This window comes from Pipistrellus hanaki, assembly GCF_964339955.1.
Source record: "Pipistrellus hanaki genome assembly, chromosome: 3".
NCBI lineage: Eukaryota > Metazoa > Chordata > Mammalia > Chiroptera > Vespertilionidae > Pipistrellus > Pipistrellus hanaki.
This window is the reverse complement of record NC_140505.1, coordinates 5593075-5615712: the sequence shown is the minus strand read 5'-3', so window position 1 is coordinate 5615712 and position 22638 is coordinate 5593075. Positions and strand designations below refer to the sequence as shown.

The window sequence follows — 22638 nt, the reverse complement described above, 5'->3', positions numbered from 1 at the left end:
AAGATCACGTATCTCTAATGCATGTTCTGTATCTTCCCTCAAACACTGGATGAAAACTCTTCAGCTGTTCATCAGGAATAAGGCACACACTCTGGGGCCGGCACTGAGGCATGCTTTAGGGGATAAAAAGAACCCACTCTTTGGCAACTCACTTGAGTCTGCTTTGATGTAAACGGGTCTGGGCGAGTGAACGGTATTTCAGGCTAGTTAGGAAGGCCCTGCCCACAAGGCACGGGGAATTTTCAAACTTCTGGGTGATGGATTGCCTGTTAGTCACCGTGACTGTCCGGCGATTGGAAAAGGGTGAACATACCATTTATCATGGAAGTTTTATTTTTCTTCGCTTCCTGATTAGATTAGCTAAGGGATGCCAAGCTCTATGTAAACTGGCTGTGCAGTGCGAGCAGGAGAGGATTTTATTTTTATTAGCAGCAACCTTGCCCACAGTTCACGGCTGTATGAGGAGAAACAGAATGGAGCCCTGTGTTGCCTCATTTAAAATAAGCCACCGTCTCTGAGCGTGGAAATCGTGGGTTCTGGGCTGGGAAGGGAGCCGCAGAAGTTGCTGGCGGGACTGGCAGGCGGTGGACCGAGCACAAACACGCTCAGCGAATACACGCGGCTGAGCACACCAGAGTGGGTTATGCCCCGGGAAAGGGGATGGTCAAGTGCAGCCTTAGTGTCCCAGGTGGCCTTCGGGAGACAGCGGGGCCCCTGCAACCCGCTCTTGTGCAAACACGATGCCAAGAGGGGGCGGGATGGGCCGGGAGATGGCCCGGAGGACACTTCCTCCTTTCTCCCGAGGGCAAGGCCAGCTTCTCCCCAGCAACACCTGCTCCCGAGCCCCAGTGCTAACCCCGTAAGCCACGCTCCTGAGCGCCCTCTCCAGGCTGCAAGACAGCCTGAAGGCCTGGCTTCAAGTTCACGCGCAAACACCTGGCCCATCCCGAGCCCCAGGCCTCTCACACGCACACTGTGGAGGGGCTGCCTGGCCAGCGTGGCTCAGGGTGGAGCATGGACCTGTGAACCAGGAGGTCACGGTCGGATTTCCCATCAGGGCACGTGCCTGGGTTGCAGGCCTGATTCCCCAGTAGAGGGCGTGCAGGAGGCAGTCGATCCATGATTCTCTCATCATTGATGTTTCTATCTCTCTCTCCCTCTCCCTTCTTCTCTAAAATATATATATATAAATGTGGCGTGGCTACCTGTATCTGGGGTCCTGTGCGTGCAGGTAGTTTTCTACCTCCAATACGGAATATCATGTGATCATCGGAAAACACTGTCTCAAAATCTGAGCCAGAGGACAGGATGCGACCTAAGAACATAGCCATGCCTCGGGGAGCGGGGACAGGTGTGGCCTCCGGTGCCCAGCGAGCCCCCCTCCCCACCTCCCCGCCCCAGCGGGCCTGGCCGGCCCGCGGGCACCTACCTTGTCTGCTGAACTCATCGGCTTCCCGGTGCACCAGGTCCTTCACGCGGGTCCCGTAGAGCAGCCGGGAGGAGTCGTGGTCGAAGGCCTTGAGGGTCTCGCTGGAGCTGTAGGACTTCTGCGTGGGCACCCGGCACTCCTCGTTGTCGGCCGAGGAGTTGGTGTGCCGCCGCTCCTTCTCGCGCCTGCCCTTGGTCAGGGAGCAGTAGGGCCTGCGCTCCTTCACATCCATGCTTCATTCCCTCCGGGCGCACATGGGTGCTGGGGCGGCGGGCTGCTCAGGGCGCGGCTCTCCTCGGCTCTCTGAGGAGGAGAGGGGGCGGGAGGTCAGCGGCCATGCATCCGCACACCGGCTCGCCCCGCCCTGGCTCTGCGCTCAGTGGCCTGAGCACCCTCCCTGCACCTACAGGCCGCAGGTTCCATCCAGCTCAGGGCAACCATGCCCTGTTAGGAGCTGGATGCCCAAAAGGGGGCGAGCAGGAGCAGCCTAGGGATGGTTCTCTTGCCTGGATGTTTCTCTAGTTCCATCCCCCCCGCCCCTCTCACAAATAAATTTAAAAATACTTAAACAATTCACTTTCCACAAGAAGTGAACTTTGGTGGAATCAGTGAAAGTTATCCTGCATTACTAGGAACTGAGGCATGTTTTCTGGTAGTGGGTTATGTGTGCTTGTTTAAGCTCCTAACCTGAACTTTCACATGAATACAAAAAACAAAAACAAACAACAAACAACTGAATGCAGCATCTATGGGCTGCCGAAGCCAGCTTACAACTGGCCTCAGTGTGTTTGTTGCATTTCCCACAATGGAAACATTTTTCCTTGTAGCATTTTCTTCATTTGTAAGTACATTCCCTTCCTTTTTCTTAAAAAAAAAAATTTTTTTAATTGATTTCAGGGAGAGAGATAGAAACATCAATAATGAAAGAGAATCATGGATCGGCTGCCTCCTGCAAGCCCCACACTGGGGATCAAGCCCACAATTCAGACATACACCCTGACTAGGAATTGAACCCTGACCTCCTGGTTCATAGGTCAAAGCTCAATCACTGAGCCACACCGGCCAGGTTCACACGGCTCTTTAATGTGCTTCCAGCGTGGAGTCCTACAGACGCTTCTCCCTGGAGTCTCAGCGTCTGTCTCCGTGGTCACGAGTCTTGATTCTTTCTAAGCAACGTTACCCCTTCCCTCCCCGAGCTGCCAGTGCCCACCACCTCGCAGGGTCCTTCCTCGCTGCTCTGTTGTGGCTGAGCAGGGCCAGCGGAGCGGTTGCTAACCCCTTAGCTCGCTTGTTGAAATGGATCTTGACTTCCCACCTTTTCCTTCGATTGCATAAATCTGATTTTAAAAAACGAATATTATCTGCGAACTCCTTCTGATTTATTACCCCCATTATGCTCTTTACAAATTCTCCTAATAGCTCTTAATAGAAATTGGATTTCTCTTGGTCTGGCTTTCCTTTCAGTTTAAGACTATCAATAATGTTAAGGTATGGTGACGGAGACTATTTTTATACGTTCAGATTAAGACAACCATACACAGATTCACTCTTTTTATGCCAGCGCGCAGGTCACTTTAAACAAGTACTTATTGAATGGCTAGTGCAGTCTCTTCTCTGCCCTGGGGACCCGCCGCTGGCTGGAACCGTGTGCCTGCCCTCGTGGCGTGAACGTTCAGTGGGGTTCGCAGGCGCCTTCTTTCTAACGGTGTGAGCAAATACGACTGAGTTCAAGGAAACCTTGTCTCCAAAGCAGCCTGCATCTCATTGGCGGGAAGCCCATGTCGACCCTCAACACTAAACGATCACCCAAAAGCTCTTAATTGACCAGAAAAAAAATTATAATCCAAGCATTTGTAGAAACAGAGCTTTGGGATTTGAGATCATTATAGAAGTTCCACTTTTTTTTTTTTTTTTTGCCCCAAGTTGCCATCTATTTTAAAGCAAGTGTGTCTATAGATACACTGATGGATGCATTTTTATACTTTAAAACAGACTGATTGAAGCAAGGGAAATGTGTTTTAGGGTGTATTTGTGTGTGTGTGTTTCTACTGCAGTTTTGCTTCCTTTAGTTAGATCATCAGGCACTGACTGGTACTTTGTAGTCTGCCGGCCAAATCCATCCAATCAGCTGTTTCCGTAAATAAGTTTTACCGGAACTCAGCACGTGTGTTTCCTTATGGGCTGTCCTTGGCTGTGCCCGTGCCATGAAGGCAGAATTGGGTGGTTGTAACGGAGACTGCAGTCAATGGAATCGTGTCTCCCAAAAGACATGTGGACATCTTAATCCCTAGTACCCATGCATGTGACTTTATCTGGAAATACGGTCTTGGAAGTTATAATCAGGTTCAGCTGAGGTCATGCTGGATGGGGTGGGTCCTACATCCAGTGACCGGCATCATTGTGAGAGACAGGAGAGGGAGGTATGGTATGGGGACATACGGCAACCAGGAAAGTAGGCCGCGTGAGGCCCACGGCGGAGATGGGAGCGATGCAGCTACTACACAAGCCGAGGCATGCAAGGGCTGCAGGGAACATCAGACGCTGGGAGTCAGGCTGAAGGAGCTGCTCCCCGAGAACTCCAGAGCGAGCATGGCCCTGCCGCCTCCTGGATGTCATGCTTCTGCTGTCAGAGCAGAGAGAACACACGCCTGTTCTCGAAGCCACCACGTTTGAGGTAATTTGTTACTGCAGCCGAGGAAGCAAAGACAGACACCTGAAGGCCTGCAAAGTCTAAACTATGTACTCTCTGGCTTTGTTGCTGTTGTGGATTCTCACCTGAGGATAGTTTTCCATTGATTTTTAGAGATAGTGGAAGAGAGAGGGAGAGACAGAGAGAAACATCCATGTGAGAGAAACACACAGGTTGGTTGCCTCCTGCACGCATCCCAACCAGGGCCCGGGCCACGGAGGAGCCTGCAACCAAGGTATGTGCCCTTGACCGGAATCAAACCCGGGACCTTTTGGTTCACAGGCCAACGCGAAGGTTGCCCTCTGGCTCTTTACAGAAAACATTTACAGAGGCAGACCATGCATTCTTCCGTTCTGTCTTTATTTGTCCCTTTGGATTCATGAATGTTAAGAGCACTCTCTTTTCTATATAGTTCAGGATACCGTTGTACAATCTTGCAAATGAGATAATCAATAAGTTCCTTAACAGAGTGATATGAACATACATCATCACTTAGTAAAGATGTGTCCTTGCGGTAATGTTATGAATGTTTACAAATCAATACCAATTGCATGTTAAAAATTAGGGACGAAAAGATGATGTTAGGTGTTTTTACGAACGTGAGCTTTACGGAACATTCTAGCACCAGATACTGTATCTGAGTCCTCTTTATTCGGGAAGCAATTCTCAAGTGCCATGATAAGTCAAGATGCAGTATTCAAAGAAACCTCCAGCGACAAAGCCATTTTGATCTCAGAGAGATTTCAAATGGAAAGCCCTTTGCACCTGGCCCTCCATTTGTGTACCTCGGTCAATCTCTTCAAGGAGTCTGATTGGACTGTAAACATTTGCAGCCACAGATTTCCCCCTGAAGCAAGTCACCAAGTTCAATGTGACTTCCGAGGCAGTCCTCTGCGACCTCCTGCACTCAAGGCTGGAGACCTGATGGTCCAAAGATGTAGCGCTAAGTTACCGGAGAGCTTTGATGGCGACTGCATGGTCTCCGCCAAGAAGAGGGTCACTTCACTACTTAGCATAAAGCATTTAACTTTCCTGCTTTGGTGGGCGGGGCTTGTGAAAAATAAGGAAAGCAGCGATTAGGGACAAAGTTGACCAAACACTTTTGATGGAATTGGCTGCCACAAGTATGTGACAATACAATCTGATTTGGTTCATTGTCATTAGCTCCTTGAAAAACAACCCCGTTAAAAACCATAACACTCCTTTAGAAAACGCAGCTGGTCTTAAAGCAAATGCCATTACATGGTTATTTGCTTTTTTTTCAATCTCTTGCAATGTATCCTGTCCCCTGAGTGAGTGGGCAGGTATCCCTGACTTAGATGTAGGGGAACCATATCCTCTATTTCAGAGATATTATTAAAACATGCTTTGAAACTTGGCTAGAGAACTTAGTGTGATTACATTGTTTCATAACATGTTCCTAATTCCCAAGAAAAAAAATGAAATCATACTTTAGGAAGTAATCTGACTTGGATTAAACTTTCTATGTAATTAGAACCCTTGATACCAATGATTACAATCTATCAGGCCTATAATAGACATTCGTAAAATCACCTGTTCTTCTAAAATTCCAGGAGCTTATGTGTCTATCTAGCAACTGGAATAAAAGCACACATCGGAACCCAAAGGATTAAGCAATCTTTTGGTCGATGTGACTAATGCTTCCATTGTTATTTATTTTCTGTAAGAATTGCACATTTCTGATTGTTTCCTGGAATAATTTCTGCATACACTGTCCTTCAGAATAGTTTGAAAAGCTCTCCCAAAAGAATAAGCAGACTTCAGAGAAACACTAACTCACCCAAACACATTTTAGATTCAAGATCTGAATTACGTTCTTTATACACAATACTGAGAAAATTTGCCTCTTGTTATTCACAATCCATAGTTTTCCCTAATATGTTAGTATTTATGATTTATCACCAATTACATTAACCAAACAGTAAATACAGCTTTATACACCACAAGAATTTCAAAGTGTTTCCTTTCTGGAATAACGAGGTTGAACAAAAGAGGAAATCAATTACAATTGTTCATTTTAGAGGAAACCTTGGTTCCCGAGGCCACGTTGCACATCAAAGAATTGAAATAATTAAACACCAACATAAAATCATATTGTGGCGGTTTATTTTTGCAGCGCTAACCTCAAGCATAAGTCACATTAGAGCTTATATTTTCAAACAGAAGAATGCAAGTGAATTTAGCCATTGCATTCGAGGCACAAAATTAAAACACAAGCAAAACTGTGGGAAGAAAGATAGGGAAAGAAGGGTCTAATACGAGTAACAAGTCTGAGGTGATGTTTGCTGAGAAGATGCAGGAAAAGAGAAAAATAAAAATAGTAAATAGTGGTTGATGAGATTTAAACATGACAGGAAATAAAGAGATCATTTGATGACAAGCCTCCTATATAAAAAAAGCTTATGGCAGAATGACCAGTCACTATGATGTGCACTGACCACCAGGGGGCAGACACTCAATGCAGGTGCTTCCCCTTGGTGGTCAGTGTGCTCCCACAGGAGGAGCACTGCTCAGCCAGAAGCCAGGCTCACCTCACAGCTGGTGAGCACGGGGGTGGCAAGAGCCTCTCCTGCCTCCATGACAGTACTAAGGACCCTAAGGGGGATGTCCGACTGCTGGCTTAGGCCCACTCCCACAGTGGGACATCCCTCGAGGGGTCCCAGATGACAAGAGGGCGCAGGCTGGGCTGAGGGACTCACTTCCCCCCCAGTGCATGAATGTCATGCACCAGGCCTCTAGTAATAAATAAGAAGTCAATGTCTGCTTCCAGACAAAATGGCGTAGAAGAGACTAGATTTACCCTCCTGTCTAAACAGCAACCACACCAAAATACATGAAACACAGTTTTCAAGTCACTTCCATGAAGTCACGAAGGACAGCAAACCTTGAGAAATGGGAAACAAACAAGAGAGCCCTCTGCTACCCACACTCACTGCCCCGAGGGCATTTCCAGGCCACAGCCCAGCGGGGAGAAAGGCAGGGGGGCCAGCAGACTCCCTAAGCCAGAGACAGAGCTGAACATCTGGCAGGCCAGGTGATAAGAATCTGCAGGGCCAAGTGCTGCAAAAGGGGAGCTCCATGGAAAAGGAATGCTGGGGTCTGCATAGGGTCCTTCTTGGGGATTCATCCAGCATGGACCAGAACCTGTGTGTGAGGAACTTGCCAGAGGCCAGAGAAAGAAGGATTGGAAAGAATTAACATGAAGTTTTCCAACCTCAGAAAGAAGGATTGGGAAGAATTAGCATGGAGCTTCCCAACCTCAGCATCACTGACATTTTAGTTGAAAATGAAAAATCTCCTTTTGCCGGGGGTTATTCTATAGTAGGATGTTTAGCAGCAGTCCTGGCCTCTACCCACTAGATTCCAGCAGCACCCCTAGTCACACCAATAAGACATATCTTCAGCCATTGCCAGCTGTGCTCTGGGGGCAGAACTGCCCCCCGAAGGGCCCCTGAAGTACAGAGAGCAGTAGGCAGAGCCCACCCAAGGCCATGAGCACTGTGCAGTACATTCCCACCAGCCAGGCTGGAAACATCTCCTAATGTGTTAATTAGGCAATGCACGCAGAAAGGTCTGACCTCGGCTGTGCAGAATAAAAAGCACCAGACAAACCATAGTTCTGGTTCCACCTAAACACCTTAAATGCAAGACCAGAAAGGGGCAAACTGTTCAAAGTAGCTTAGCTGCCCCATGGGAAGCCCAATCATATAGCAGGAATACAAACATATCCAGCACTCCCATCAGCCACCCAATCAGATATTAGCGGCGTGCCAAGACACAGGAAAACAATGAGGAGAAAATCAATCAGGAGGACCTGACTCAGAACTGACATGGGTATTAGCATTAATAGACAGGAAAATGAAAACTGTTATTTCAAAATCACTCTATATGTTCAAACACTGAATGGAGACTTGGAAGATATAAAAAAGAAGACCCGAATCAAATTTCTAGAGATAAAACTACCAGGTCCAAGGTAAAAAAAAAAAAATGCAATGGGTGGGGTGAAAGGCAGAATAGAAACTGCAGAAGAAAAGGTTAATAAATTAAAGGTATAGCCACAGAAACTACACAAAACGAAGCACGGAGAAAGAGAATAAATAAATAAATGAGAAGTGGTACTACTTCAGGAGCCCAAGATGTAACTGGAGACCCTGAAAGAGAAATCAGAGCGCTGTGACGATAAAAGTGTTTAAAAAAATAATAATGAAAAACTCTTACATTGGATAAACACTACAAACCCACAGATCCAGAAGGTCAACAAACCCCAAGCACCAAAAAAAATAAATAAATAAATAAAAAAAAGTAAATTACCTCAAGATATTTTATTCTGAGTAAAATTTTCAAAGCCTGTCCCTGAAAGGTCGAGAAAGTAGACACAAGGAAAAGGCACATCATATACAGAGTTTCTCAAGGGAAATAATAGAAGACGGCAGTAGAGAAACACCTTTACAGTACAGAAAAAAACTGTCACCCTACATATCTATACCCAATGAAACTATCTCTCAAAAATGAAGGTGAAATAATTGTCTTTACAGACACATTGAATTGACTCTCATTATAAGAGCTATAATGAAAGTCCTCTACTCAGAAGGAAAACAACATCAGATAGAAAAATGGATCTACACAAAGGAACGAACTGTCCTGGAGATAGCAGCTACCTGCATACATTTATCAGATCTTTTTCTTACTATCTACATCTCTTTAAAAAGACAGATGACCGTTTACAGAAAATCATGTATAATAATTATGGTGGATTTTGTAATGTATGTGTGACTAAAATGTATTGCAACAGCAGCATAAAGAAAGGGAGGGGAGAAACAGAAGTACACTACCAAAAGGTTTGTACACAACCTGTGAAGGGGCATAATACATCTAAAGGTAGATTATGTTATGCTAAAGGTGTCTCCTTCAAACCCTAAAGCCATCATGGAAATAAAAGCAAAAAGTTAGAGCGAATAAGCCGGCAACAAAAGAAACAATGGGATCCTAACAAAGGAGCGAAGCATCAAAACAGTCAACTCATCCCAGGAAGGCAGGAAAGGAGGAACAAAGAACCGATGGGGCAAATCAAATACAAGTAGCTTGATGACTAACCAGGCTGATGGTCACCTTAAATGTAAATGGTTAAATGCAGAGATGTTCAGACTGAATAACAAACTTATATGCTGCTTCCAAGAAACATGCTTACCTACCAAGACACAGACACGTTAAAGGAAAACCTAACCTTGAGGGCCCGAGGCCCACAGTGCTGGGGCAGAGTGAGTGAGAAGGCGAGGCCGGCGGGGACAAGCTTCACAGGGCAGGCTAGCATTTCATTCACGTTCTGCCAGTAGTGGGCGACCAACGGATAGTTTTAAGAGGGGCACTGGCATGATCAATCGCGTTCACAGTTGGGAAATAAATCACTCTCTGGCTGAAGGGTGGAGGGCAGTGAGGAGGGGGTCTGCAGTGGAAGCAGGAACACTTGTAGGCAGGTTTTTGCAGATGTCCAGGCAAAAGAAGGATATCTTGGACAAGGAGATTTAGAGAAGTGGATAGACATGGGGGTGGGGGGTGGGGTGGGGCAGCAATGCTCTGATAGGCGGGAAGGAGAGAGAAAAAGGAGAGGTGAGGACTACCAGGTGGCTGGCTGGAGGCCTGGGTGAGATAGGCGAGGGGCCAACTACTGAGACAGCGAGAACAGGAGGCTGTCCCTAAACACAGTGTAACGCACACTGCCAATTCTTGCTTTCCTTTCATTTGAAACATGTATTAAGCATTAATATTTATTCTTTGTGAAAACTAGAAAATACAAATAATTGCCCGAAAATACCTAAAATTATTGCATTCAACATTGTTCAGACTTTTTCTGTGCATATGTGTGTAAATGTATGTGTCATATATATATATTTAAAATAGATGATCTTGTAACCCATTTTTATTTAACATATTGTGAATGTTTTCATGTGAGCCAATATATGCATGTCTTTAATAAATAATAGACAGCTATTGTTTCAAAACTTGAAATTCTTCTCTATTCGTTATCCTGGATAGCAAATAGGCAAATGTAGCTAATGAAACAAATAGGAGGACATACTAAAATAGCTACTGAATAAGTGAATGCTGGAAAATCTTAATTGGAAAATATATAGAACAGTGCCTTAGGCTATAAGAAAAGTGGCTTAAATCTGATCAAATCATTTAAAATTCTCTCAAAATTATTTATATGTAGAAGGAAAAGAAAAATGGAAAAGATCAAAAAGAAAAAAAATATATGGATAATCAGGCTAATTTACCCAGTAATGGAAGGTGGGGATATATTCTTATCTATACTAATAAAAGCCTGAGTGGCCCTCGCACCCTCTTGCAAAGCCCTCATGTCATCACAAGATGGCTGCCCACATGCTGTCACAAAGATGGCCACCAGAAGATGTCCACCACAAGACGGCAAGCAGGGGAAGACAGCTGTGGGCAATCAGGTGGGCAAGAGAGGGCAGGCAGGGCGAACAGGCCTGCAGGAGAGGGTAATTCGGGGTGATCAGGGTGGTAGGGGAGGGCAGTTGGGGGTGACCAGGCCTGCAGGAAAGGGCAGTTGGAGGCAATATCAGGCTGGCAGGGGAGGGCAGTTGGTGGCAACCAGGCTCGCAGGGGAGGGAAATTGGGTGCCATCAGGCCAGCAGGGGAAGGCAGTTGGGGGCGATCAGGCCAGCAGGGGAGCAATTAGGTGTCAATCAGGCTGGCAGGGGAGTGGTTAGGAGGTGATCAGGCTAGCAGGCAGAAGCGGTTCTGGCAGGTAGGCAGGTGAGTGGTTAGAAGCCAGCAGTCCTGGATTGTGAGGGCACTGTGTGAGAGGGTGGGTCCCCCCCCCTTCCCAGCCCTGTGCATGAGTTTTGTGCACCGGGCCTCTAGTTTAAAATAAAAAAGCAATTCATTTGTATAATTGAAGTTAAAAGTGATTGCTTCTCCTGATAAAAATGTATAGACAATAGTAATATAACACATGTCAGAGCAATAGGTGCTGATATGTAGATTATGGCTACCATGGCATAAGTAACTTAGGGAAAAGACCATACTCTCTAGACTTGTATAGAAGGGAAGGATACTTGAGGATCCAATACAACTGAGCCCAAAGCAGCTTCCTCACCGTGCAGACCTGTAAAGTGCAAATAGCAGCTCTCAATTTGTCTGCTTGCCTGGATCAACCAATATCCATCATATTTAATTAAGCATTTTTATCTGAATCCACTTGATTCTCCTGTGCTTCAGCATGAGCCAGGCCTTTGAAAATATTGCAAAAAATACTACCTAGTTGAAAAGAAAAATCAAGCAAACAGTATGTGTTATGTGGCTGATACTGGCATTTCCAAATGGCCTTCAATATACACTAGGTAGCTGGTGTGGCTCAGGAGTCACAGTTCAATTCTTGGTCTTGGGTTATTGGCTAGATCCCCAATAGGGGGCGTGCAGGAGGAAGACAATCAATGATTCTTTCTCATCAGTGTTGTTTGTATCTCTCCCTCTCCCTTCCTCTCTGAAATCAATAAAATCATATTTTTTAAAATTCCCATCTTAAAACACACACACACACACACACACACTCACGAGGTAAAAAACAACAACTGTAGACAACTCTGATGTCATTTCATGCGTTGCTCTGACTGAATGGCACCAGGGACTGTCCTGTTCCTTCAACATGAGGAAATATGAGGCACTAATCAAAGTTTTCAAGTCAGACAACCAGCATGGTGAAGCTGGACCCACCCTCTCACACAGTGCCCTTCCATTTATTTTTTTTGAAAAGGTGTCAAACGGTAAGATCTGTGCAGCATCACCTCCACATTCAACCCTTTAGACATAATGAGAGGAAAAAAGGAGCAAGCCTTCTCAATGACTTACAAACAACTCCGGCTTGCTCTACCATGAGAGTGACTCAGAGATGACCTGGCGACAGCGGGGAATGCTGTGTGCAAGGGAGGCGCTTCCTAAATGAAGAGCTGATACGATTTCCCTAAGTGCCAGGCAGATTCCTCTCCTCAGAGTGGACATAAAAGCTCCTGGATGAATTATTAATTTCAATCTTGATTATTTATTGAGAGCTTAAAATATGCCAGGTGCTTCACATACGTGACCTCACTGAGTCCTCACTGCAACCTTGCCGCGTACGAATCACAGACCCCACTTGCCCATGAAACTCACGGACTGCCCCAAGGACACATCCGGAAGCAGCCAGGTGGAATTCTCACACATTCCAGTTTAAATCCAAAGCTGTACTTTTAACCACTCAACTCTACTTCCAAACCTCAGAATCAAAAGGGAATTTAATCAATTAAAAAAAATTTAACATGATCTCACTTATGTGTGAAATCGAATGAACAAAATGAATTGACCAACAAAATAAGGCCCTCCATGCATAGTGGCATGGAACAGACTGACAAACCTTGATGTGGGGTTTGGGGGATGAGAAGAGATAAATCAAAGAACTTATATTCTTTTTAGAGGCCCGGTGCATGAAATCTGTGTGCTGTTAGGTTCCCTAGACCTGGCCAGCATTCAGGGACAATCTGTGGGGCAGCCGGCGGGGTAACTGGGGGGCCCTCACTGGTACCTGCCTTGGCCAGCCTGGAGCTGCTCACTCACCAGCCCCACCCTCCACCGCTGGTCACCTCCCTCTTCAGGGCGACTGGTGGGGTGATTGGGGGGTCTCTCACTGGCACCTGCCTTGGCTGACCTGGGGCCTGTAGGCTGGGGGAATCTCCTGCATTGAGTGTCTGCCCTCTGGTGATCAGTGTGCATCATAGCAACTGGTCCTCCATTAGTCATTCCACCATTCAGTTGGTTTGCATATTATGTGTTTATTATATAGGACTAGATGCCCAGTGCACGAATTCATGCATGGTGGAGTCCCTCAGCCTGGCTGGCAATTGGGGCCCATCAGGGTAGGCTGGCCATGGGGAGGGACCAGGGAGGTTGGCAGGCCACAAGAGGTTGGCTATGGGAGCACAATGACCACCAGGGGGCAGCTCCAGCATTGAGAGTCTGTCCCCGGGTGGTCAGTGTGTGTGTCATAACTATTGGCTGGTCATCCAGTCACCTGGTAGTAACAGTTACTTAGGCTTTTATATATATAGATAGGCATAGCCCATGGACTCAGGCAATAGGGTAGTGAAGACCTGGGGGGTGGGTAGAGGGTGGAAGGAAGAGGAAAAGGGGGAGGATGGGAGAGATCTGTAATATTATCAACAATAAAAAATATATTTAATTTTTTTTTAAGTTGAGAGAGAGAAATAACAGCAAAAGTTGGACAGACTGTGTCAGGATGTCAACAGACCCATAGTAACAAACTGAATCGAGGTTGCGCTAAGAAAACACATAATTCTATATGCAGAGACCCCAGCACGGGGGAGCCCAAGTAGAAAGGTACATCAAACTCAACTGCGGAGTAAGAGAGGAAGAAAGTTCAAGGCCACGTTAAAAAAATAATAAATTGGAAACATTTGTAAGCTTCTTTAGGGAAAAGACAATTAAGAAAGGAATATAGATAATACCTCATGGCGACAGGTGTCTTAGAGGAGAACACTGTCACAGTTCTCTGTGCTTGTCTCCCATCCCACGTGCCATAGTTACCAAGGGGGTGCAGGTCATCTACATCATCCAAACCCCTACATCACCCACATCCCCACATCCCTACATCCCTACATCCCGCCCATATTTCTCTGAATAAATGCTCTTCTGTTACATTGGTTTCCAAGAGGTTCAGGGGGAGCACACTCCAATCCTGGGAGGAACCACACAGGAGCTCAGTGGTTGGTTCAGGAACGGACACGTGACCTAATTCAGACCAATCAGGTCAGCTCCAGAGCAGGTGACAGAGCTACTGGGGATGTGTGCACTCAAAACCTCAAATGTGGCGTTCTCATCTGGGAAAATGAAGGCCAGGGGCCTGTTTTCATGTTTGCCACCATGTAAAAAAGGCTGTCCTGCCACTGGACATCGAAGAAAACAAACCCGGAGGGAGAGAAAGAGAGAGAATGTGATTTTGAACCAACAAGCACTTACCCTGACTTTTAAACTCAAACAAATCTATGCTAATTCAACTCGGGAGGAGACACAGGGCAGGCTTTGGACCAGACAGGCCTATTGTCTCACGTGGAGCCCCACAATTCACAATGAACGTGACTCATGACCTTGGGCAGGTTATTAAATTCCCGAGGTCTTGTTTCCTGCACTTCATTCCCTAAAATGCACATGGCAGTATTCTTTTTATGGAGATACTGCGGAGACGGAATGAAATACAGTTTTAAAAGCACAGCCTTTGGCACACGACATACGATGGACTTGATAAGAACCCCTTATTCTAATTAAATCCAACAACATTGTCCAGCGTCCAGGAATAATGTCAGTGTCATTAGGCTTATCGGAGGACGCCGGGATGGGGGATGGACCAGAGCTCGGTCCTCTCGGGTGAGAACAGGGGGCTGCACATCCGCAGCGAAACGGGCATTTTGCTAAAACGTTGAATGGAATTCAGGTCTTGAATTTTTGTGAGCTTATTCAGAAATGCTATGTCATCCAACAAGACAGAAGTATCATAGTTCCCACAGTGATAATATCAAAATGAGTCCGTCTGCAATGTTGGCCAAATGTGCCTGTCTCGGGAGCGGAAGGCAGTGGGCAGACAGGAAGGGCTTTCTGGAGGCCAGTGAAGCCGACTGAGAGTCTCCAGACTCAAGAAGGATGGGAGGCCTATTTTAGTAGCAACTTGGGGAGAGCTGGTAACTACCCACCAGTCTTTGGAGAGGGATAATGGCATTTACCCGTGCTTCTGGAAGCCACAGGCAAAGAATAAACATATCCCTGCTCTCCTGCCCACCAGATAGTTTTCCTTTTCTTTCTTTAAATATATTTTTATTGATCTCAGAGAATAAGAGAGAGAGGGAAAGGAAGAGGGAGAGAGAGAGGGAGACGGACAGGGAGAAAGAGAGAGAGATAGAGAGAAAGGATGAGACAGAATCATTGATCGGCTGCCTCCTGCACACCCCGTATTGGGGATCCAGCCCACAACCCAGGCATGTGTCCTAATCGAGAATCAAACCATGACCTCCTGGTTCCTAGGTGGATGCTCAGCCATGAGCCACACTGGCTGGACTCCACCAGCTAGCTTTCATCTCAGTCTAAAAACCAGCCAAGCAGTCCCTTTCCACAGACCACAGAAGCAGGGAATTGCGGTTCCATCAGCGCTGGAGGCGATGGTCTCCTCCACAGGCATCTCCCTGTGCAGTGAGGAGGGAGATGGGACCCAGAGATCCCCAGCCCCTCCTCCCCCGGAGGGGTGATGCTCTGGGAGGGAGGTACATTCCCGAGATGCTTCAGGATGTCAAACCCCTGGGTCCAGTCCTGCTGTTCCAGTCGCCCCGAGAATAAAGGAAACCTGATTGTGAGCTGCGGAGCCTGCGGGGCTGGGTGAGGTCTGGACACGGTCCCCTGGGCGTGGGCAGAGGACCAAGGTGTCCGCAGCCCATCTGGCATGGTCTTTGCGCCTGCTCCAGAGGATTCCAGTCTCTCTCACCTCTTCCCTCCGTGGTGTTTCCTGTTTGCTCATAAGGATCCTTCAGGCCACACAGTCAGGATGCATAAGCACGCTTGACTGGGTCCAGCCTCACCCAGGAGCAGAAGGCGTTGACGCCTCCAGTGCAGGCCCGCACCTTGAAGCGCATATGGATAATCCACTCAAACGTCCACGGGGCCAGAGAGCCAGGAAGACAGGAAAAGTGCGCTCCGTTAGCCGGCTGCTCCGGATCTCCTGAGCGTTTCTATCATCAGGCGCATAGGTGCATCCTTTATAAGGCTCATAAAGGGTTTTAGGAGTCAGGTACACACGGCCGGACCCAGGCCCGCCTTGTCGGGGGCACCTGCCTTGTGGGGGGGTGAGTGCTGCTCCCCAGCGCAGCACCCCCCGGAGGGGGCTGAGTTTGCTTCAGGGAGGCCCCTTTCCGTAATTAGCACAGACCCTGGAGTCAGGGCCCAATGTGAAAGGCAGCTTTCCTGCAGGTCCCAGGGGGAGTGGTGAGCCCAGGCCCAGGCTGACAGCAGAGGGAAGTGTTGTCCCCAGGTGTCTGCTGCAGAGCGGCTCCTCCAGCGCCCCTCCTGGCCACAAAAGGGCAGTGCAGGCACAGGAGAAATTCAGGTTCCCTGGTTTCCAGCTGGCTGCCTGCCACGTCCAGAAGCTGGGCTTTGCGACCGTGTTTGTGCCTTCAGGATACATTCTAGACAATTGTTAAAGAGCCACATCTAACCACCGCTGCCTTTCCAGGTAAGCCAGTCAATGGTGGGGACTCAGTACACATGAAACCGCAACAATAATTTGGTGTACGTCAATTTGGCCCTGGTCTCTTGAAAGCATTCCTGAAATGCACTGGTCACTGCTGAGAAAATATGACCTCACTTTGGCAAGTGCGGCTTGGCTTTAAAAAATAATTGAACTTGCTATTCATCTCATTATAAAATAGTTGGATATCAGTTTAGTTAGAGTTACAACCCACGTGCCAGGAGGGTTTTTCAAATTAATTTGGACGGAGTGCTAGGGCGAGGGCTGGACTGCACAAACTTTCCCATCCCCTTCCCGACTGGGCACAGCAGGCCATCCTGGGCCTGTAGGGGGTCAATTAGCCCTGATTACAGTCATTATTCTGCATAATGGACACCTGTCACCTATGAACTTGAGACGACCAGCCTGATTTCATGTGAGTCGCCAAGCGGTAATGACTACTAGTTGTAATGAGTCTATGTTGCATTCCTCCTCCCCAGCTCCATCCTCTGCCCCCTCCACTGCCGCCACTGTCCTGGGCGTACACACACACACACACACACACACACACACACACACAGCGATGCCGCTCTGCCTGAAGACAGCGTGGACGTAGAGATGTCCGTGTTCTGTGCGGGAAGCAGTGGCCTTTCTGGGGACCGTTCCTGGGCAGACAGCGGGAAGCGGGGAACGCGGAATCCGTTTTAATTGCTGTGATGTAAATGAGGCTTTGGGGTCACGTTAGGGAGTGTTAACGGAGAGATCCAGCTAGGACTCTGCAGCCTGCAGGCCTTGTAAACGGTTATGGGGAATTGCAGCATTCGATCGCTGAGCTTCAGCACTGAGCTCCCTGAAGGCTTGTTACAGTTTGGCAACGTGATGCCGATTTCAGCTAAGGCATACAACGCTGTCCTGCTCTCACACCTCACTGCAGATCCTCTTCGGTAGGTGCCCCTGGACAACCCTGGGACTCTGGGTCAGTGGTCGGCAAACTCATTAGTCAACAGAGCCAAACATACAGGGGTCTTCAAACTACGGCCAGCGGGCCACATGCGGCCCCCAGGGGAGTCTGATCCGGCCCGCCAGGTTTTTTGGGCAGTGAGCGCAGCCAAGGTGTTACAGTAGGAATTAGTAGTTCATATAGTCCGGCCCTCCAGCTCTCTGAGGGACCGTGATCTGGCCCCCACTTTAAAAAGTTTGAGGACCCCTGCATCAACAGAACAACGACTGACATTTCTTTGGAGAGCCACATTTTTTAAACTTAAACTTCTTCTAACGCCACTTCTTCAAAATAGACTAGCCAAGTATTTTGTGGAAGAGCCACACTCAAGGTGACAAAGAGCCACATGTGGTTCATGAGCTGCAGTTTGCCAACCATGGCTCTAGGCGGATAAAAAACCGCCTATCGGAGGGTCCGGCCGAAGACCTCAGGAGGGGGCGACTTCACTCAGGTGGGATCAGAAAAGCATGGGTATCGGTCCAGTGAATACTAATGAGAAATGCACAGAAAATGCCCAAACTGATATCATTTAATTTCCCATTAAAATCTTTTGCGATAAACTCTGCATGAGGAATGCATCCAGGTGAGTCCAGAAAGTGAGTATGTAGATTAACTTATGATCACAGCATGCTGACCAGTGTATTCTAATTTATAAACGTTTACATGTATGTTCTGGTTGCAAGTTGGCTGTGAAGGCCTGGCTTCCTTAGCATGAGCCACTGCAAACACAAAACGTATCTCCAGTGTAAGGGTGTCTCCCTCAGGGACTGCCCTTCTTCTCCTCGGGCCCTGAGCCAGGGGAACTTGGGTGCTGACGGGGACAGATGAGCCAGATCCCCGCTGTCTGACACGGCCGGACCTGTTAGGAAACATCTGAGCAGACGGGCAGCCTCAGGAGCCCAAAGGGGTTGCTATTGGTTCTGCCTTAGCTGGTCCTGCCACCCCCTCACGCGTGGGACAGGCCCAGGCGGGTCAGATCCTCAGCACCGGGGAGGGGGAACAGTGTTAGGGGCCCGCCTTTCTCTCCCGCGATCCTAAGCTGCAGCAGCTGTGGTAGCACCCACCTGCCTGGAAGGCGGACTACAAAAGGCATGAGCCAGACTCCTGAGAAGTAAGCTGCAGGCACCAAACTGGTGCTGGCTATTCCCACCAGCCCCATACGTGGCTTGGAATTCAACACAATGGTGGGAGTTACCCTTCCATCCAAGGCCGAGGCAGAACAGAGCAGCATCACAGAAGCCTTCGATGCCGCTAGCAGACAGAACTGATAACCAAACCGGAAGATTTAGCTGGACAAAGGCAGTGAGGGAGGACACCTGCAGCGGAAACGTCTGTGACCTGAGTGCCATCGGAACACAGGTCCCGGATGTCATGAAACTCTCTGCCTTCCGGGTGGATGGCTCGTCGAGAGAACGTTCTGTGGGTCTGATCACACCCCATTTGCTAGTTCAGTAAACTCTGTGCATGGCACATGGAAATGCTCCACATTTTGGTGGAAGAAAAGACTCCAAACAACACTGGAAAGTCGCCCACACATCACTCGATTATTTCTGCAGTAAATCACTGTCTTCCCGTCGATGACGGAGGAAGAGCAGTTCCGTTACTCACACCTTCGTGTGCGCGGGCCCTTCAGGACTTGGTGTCTGTGACCACACGCTGCTTTGGGGGAGGAGCTGCCTGGGCCCTGGCCATTTCCTCTTCTACACGGTCAAGATGGTGCTCTCACGGGGCTCAGCAAAAATATAGTGATTGTGGTGGGAGAGAGCAACCAGTGAACTTGTGTGCAGATATGCATAACTCACGGACACAGACAATAGGGTGATGGAGGCCTGGGGTCAGTGCAGGGACGTGCTGGGAGAGGTCAGTGGGAGAAAAAGGGAACATATGTCATACTTTCACCAATAAAGATGTTATATATACCTATGCTAGAGGCCCGTGGCAGGATGATTTGTGCAATAGGCCTTCCTTCCCCTGGCTGCCAGCACCGGTTTTTCTCCGGCACCCGGGACCCAGGCCTTCGCTCTGGCCGCTGCCTTCCGCCTTCACTCCAGCCAGAGCCTTCAGTCTTTTCTGCTGTGGCTGAAGCGCTGCTCCTGTAGCACCCTCCGCCCTCCGCCACCCACCTTCCCCCTCATAGCAGGTGTCATATCCTGCCTGGCTGCTCCATACCTGATTATGCAAATCAACTAGCCATCTTTGTTGTGTTAATTGGCATACTCACTCCTGATTGGCTGGTGGGCATGTGGAGGCATGGCCAATTTGCACATTTCTCTTTTATTAGTGTAGCCATATATATATATATATATATATATATATATATATATGTATATATATATGTGTATATATATATATATATATATATATATATATATATATATATATATATATATATATTGATTCCTGGAGCTGCCTGACAACATGATGGTCTGTGTCGGCCCTACAAATGGTAACAAAGCCACAGTCTCGAGCTCTCTGGTTCTATCCCTACAGCCCAGTCTTCAACCAGGTCATTCCTGCCCACACTGAACACTGTTTTGGATGGCACTGAGGGTGACTGAGGGTTTCCTGTGCATTATTTTCTACTCAACCACTGCCGGGGCTTCTCATCATCACAATTCACAAGCACCCACCAGAAATCCTCTCTGATGCTGCCGACTTCTTCCATAGTCAACAATGTTGTCTGATTTACATGAATGTGGATGTTCCCCTGTACCCAAAGTGAGGCAATAGAGCTGATTTTAATAGAAAAATAAATGATAAAAGTGAAGATATAATATTGTCCCCAGGGCATCTCTCACTTCCCACTCCCAGATTGGTTCGTTGGTTTCTGCGTGTGTGTTTTCCCTCACCATCCTCTGGAGAGTCTTCATACCGTATTTTGAATTTTGCTCTTGAATAATAGGGATGTGATGCTCCAGCAAGGAAGCTACCAAACCAAAGCATGCTAGAACATTCACGTGGCTCTTGTTATGGTAAAATTTATATCTGGAGAAAACGGTTGTGTGGAACATTCTCATTATGACCGTGCAATATAAAAACGGGAGGAGAAACCTGCAAATTAAAAAGGAAACCATTAAAAATGACACAGATCGCTAGCCTGCGGATGGTATGGCCTAAACGTTGCTGAGCGGAGGCTGAAGAAGCTTCCTGTGCACAGCTAAAACTGATTGAACACTCAGTAAATGCTCACTTTTCATTCAGCATCTCATTTAATTTCTACAGCCAACCTACGAGGCTGGTTCCCTTATTAACTCTCTTTTCCACGTAAGGAAACCTACACTCAGAGGAATTAAACAACCCACTCAAGGTCACATGACTGCTAAGTCGCACAGCCAGAGCTCAGTCAAGCCCAGATGCCACAATAGGAAATCTGTGCCCTGGGCCAGGACCCTATGCCGTGTGTCATTCCAGTAGCGCAGTCACTTTAGGGAAAATAAAATGGTAGAAAATGTGAAGTCGCTTGTTTTACTGTGGAAGCTTTTAAGGCAAAGGTGATCACGTGCAGAAGTAATACAAATACTACTTTCCTGTGGTAATGTTCTTGTTCAGTGGGTTTTGGTCACATCCCCACATCGGACAGAGCCCAGCACAGTAACCCTAGGTGAGGCCACGGAGCTGGAAAGAGCTCCAGCATCAGCGCCAGAGCAAATGACTGCAGCTTGTCGCTGTCACACTCACTGGTGACAAAAATACATAGACTCATTTCAACAAGGTGTGCTTGGACGCAAAACAAATCTAGCCGTGGCTGATGGCAGAGTTTGGAGAGCAGCCGGTTTATGAATGGAGTTAGGAGAGGGGCCGTGGCGAGAAGCCCACAATTCACAGCACGAATCAGCCATTACAGACAGTCCCTGGGAAAGCTCATCAAGCACAGGAGAGTGATGGGTTTCCACCGATGACTGAGAGGCTGAGATCTGTCAGAAGTCAGCCGAGCTGCACGAAGGCCGCCGGAAGGGGTGCCCGGGAGGAGGTGCGGCCGGCACCCTCCATCAGTCAGAGTGCCCCCTGGCCCGGGGGCAGCTCAGGTCCGCACACCTGGAGCCTGGTTCCTGAAGACGGAAGTCTGTCTTCCCATGTGGGAAAGAGGAGGGAAGCCCGAAGCGGACACTCTCAGGCTAAGGTGCCTCTTGGCGAACAGCCCGAGAAGCCTGGGCCCTCTTTCCATTCCCGAACCAGGTGAAGTCCTCAATTCTCACAGGCTCTTTCTTTCTTTTCTTTTTTTTAATTCTCACCCAAGGATATTTTTCCATTGATTTTTTAAAATTTAATTTAATTTTTTTTAATTTTTTATTTTAGAGAAAGTGAGAGAAAGACAGAGAAAAATATTGATGTGAGAGAAACACATTGATTGGTTGCCTCCTGCACAAGCTCTAACCAGGGCCCAGGCCAGGGAGGAGCCTGCAATCAAGGTACCTGCCCTTGACCAGAATCAAACCCGGGACCCTTCAGCCCACAGGCTGATACCCTATCCACTGAGCCAAACTGGGTAGGGCTCACAGACTCTTTAAATACTGATTTCAGCCTGGCCAGTGTGGCTCAGTGGTTGAGCACGAACCTATGAACCAGGGATCACGGTTCAATTCCTGGCCAGGGCACATGCCCGGGTTGCAGGCTCGATTCCTAATGTAGGGCATGCAGGAGGCAGCTGATTACTTATTCTCTCATCATTGATGTCTCTATCTCTTTCTCCCTCTCCCTTCCTCTCTGAACTCAATAAAAAGATATTTTAACAATGTACTGTTTTCAGAACCAGTTTCTTGGCTTCAAGTTTTATCTTTTCTTTTACCATTACTCCGGATCAACCATAATGAATGATGTTTACATTTAATTTTTTAAGGAAAAGGCATTCGGTTTTATTAATGGGAAAATACTATGAAATTACAAGAAGACTAGCTGTCACAGATTATGAAATATCACATGTTATGTCTTACTCTTCCAATGGTTACAGGCAAGCAGAGTGGCCTTCTGAGTAGTGGGAACGCTAGATGACTATCTGGTGACTAAGTATGTGACAGAGAGATATGACCCCACAAAGCATGACCCCCGGAACAGCTGCTTTCACGCCCAGATCACAGACACACTTTCACAGGACCTTCACCTTCAGAGGCATCAACATAAAACTAACATGCTAACTCCCTTTACAAAGGAAGGGGTATTCAATCACACACGTGGGAAAAACAGGGAGGTGGGACATTAACATGGAAAAGGCCAACCAA

The 22638-nt window shown here is 47.7% G+C and overlaps 1 protein-coding gene across 1 annotated transcript in view; it reads right to left on the bottom strand.

Annotated features, from left to right (window-relative positions):
* LOC311618694 (teneurin-3) overlaps window positions 1-22638 on the bottom strand; it is a gene marked incomplete at its 3' end in the record, with an annotated part of 452876 nt that overhangs the window by 307342 nt on the left and 122896 nt on the right. The window contains exon 2 of the mRNA XM_084876249.1: window positions 1430-1732. Within this exon, the coding sequence (XP_084732375.1) occupies window positions 1430-1661 (232 nt within the window). The 5' untranslated portion in view covers window positions 1662-1732. The remainder of the gene's footprint in view (window positions 1-1429; window positions 1733-22638) is intronic.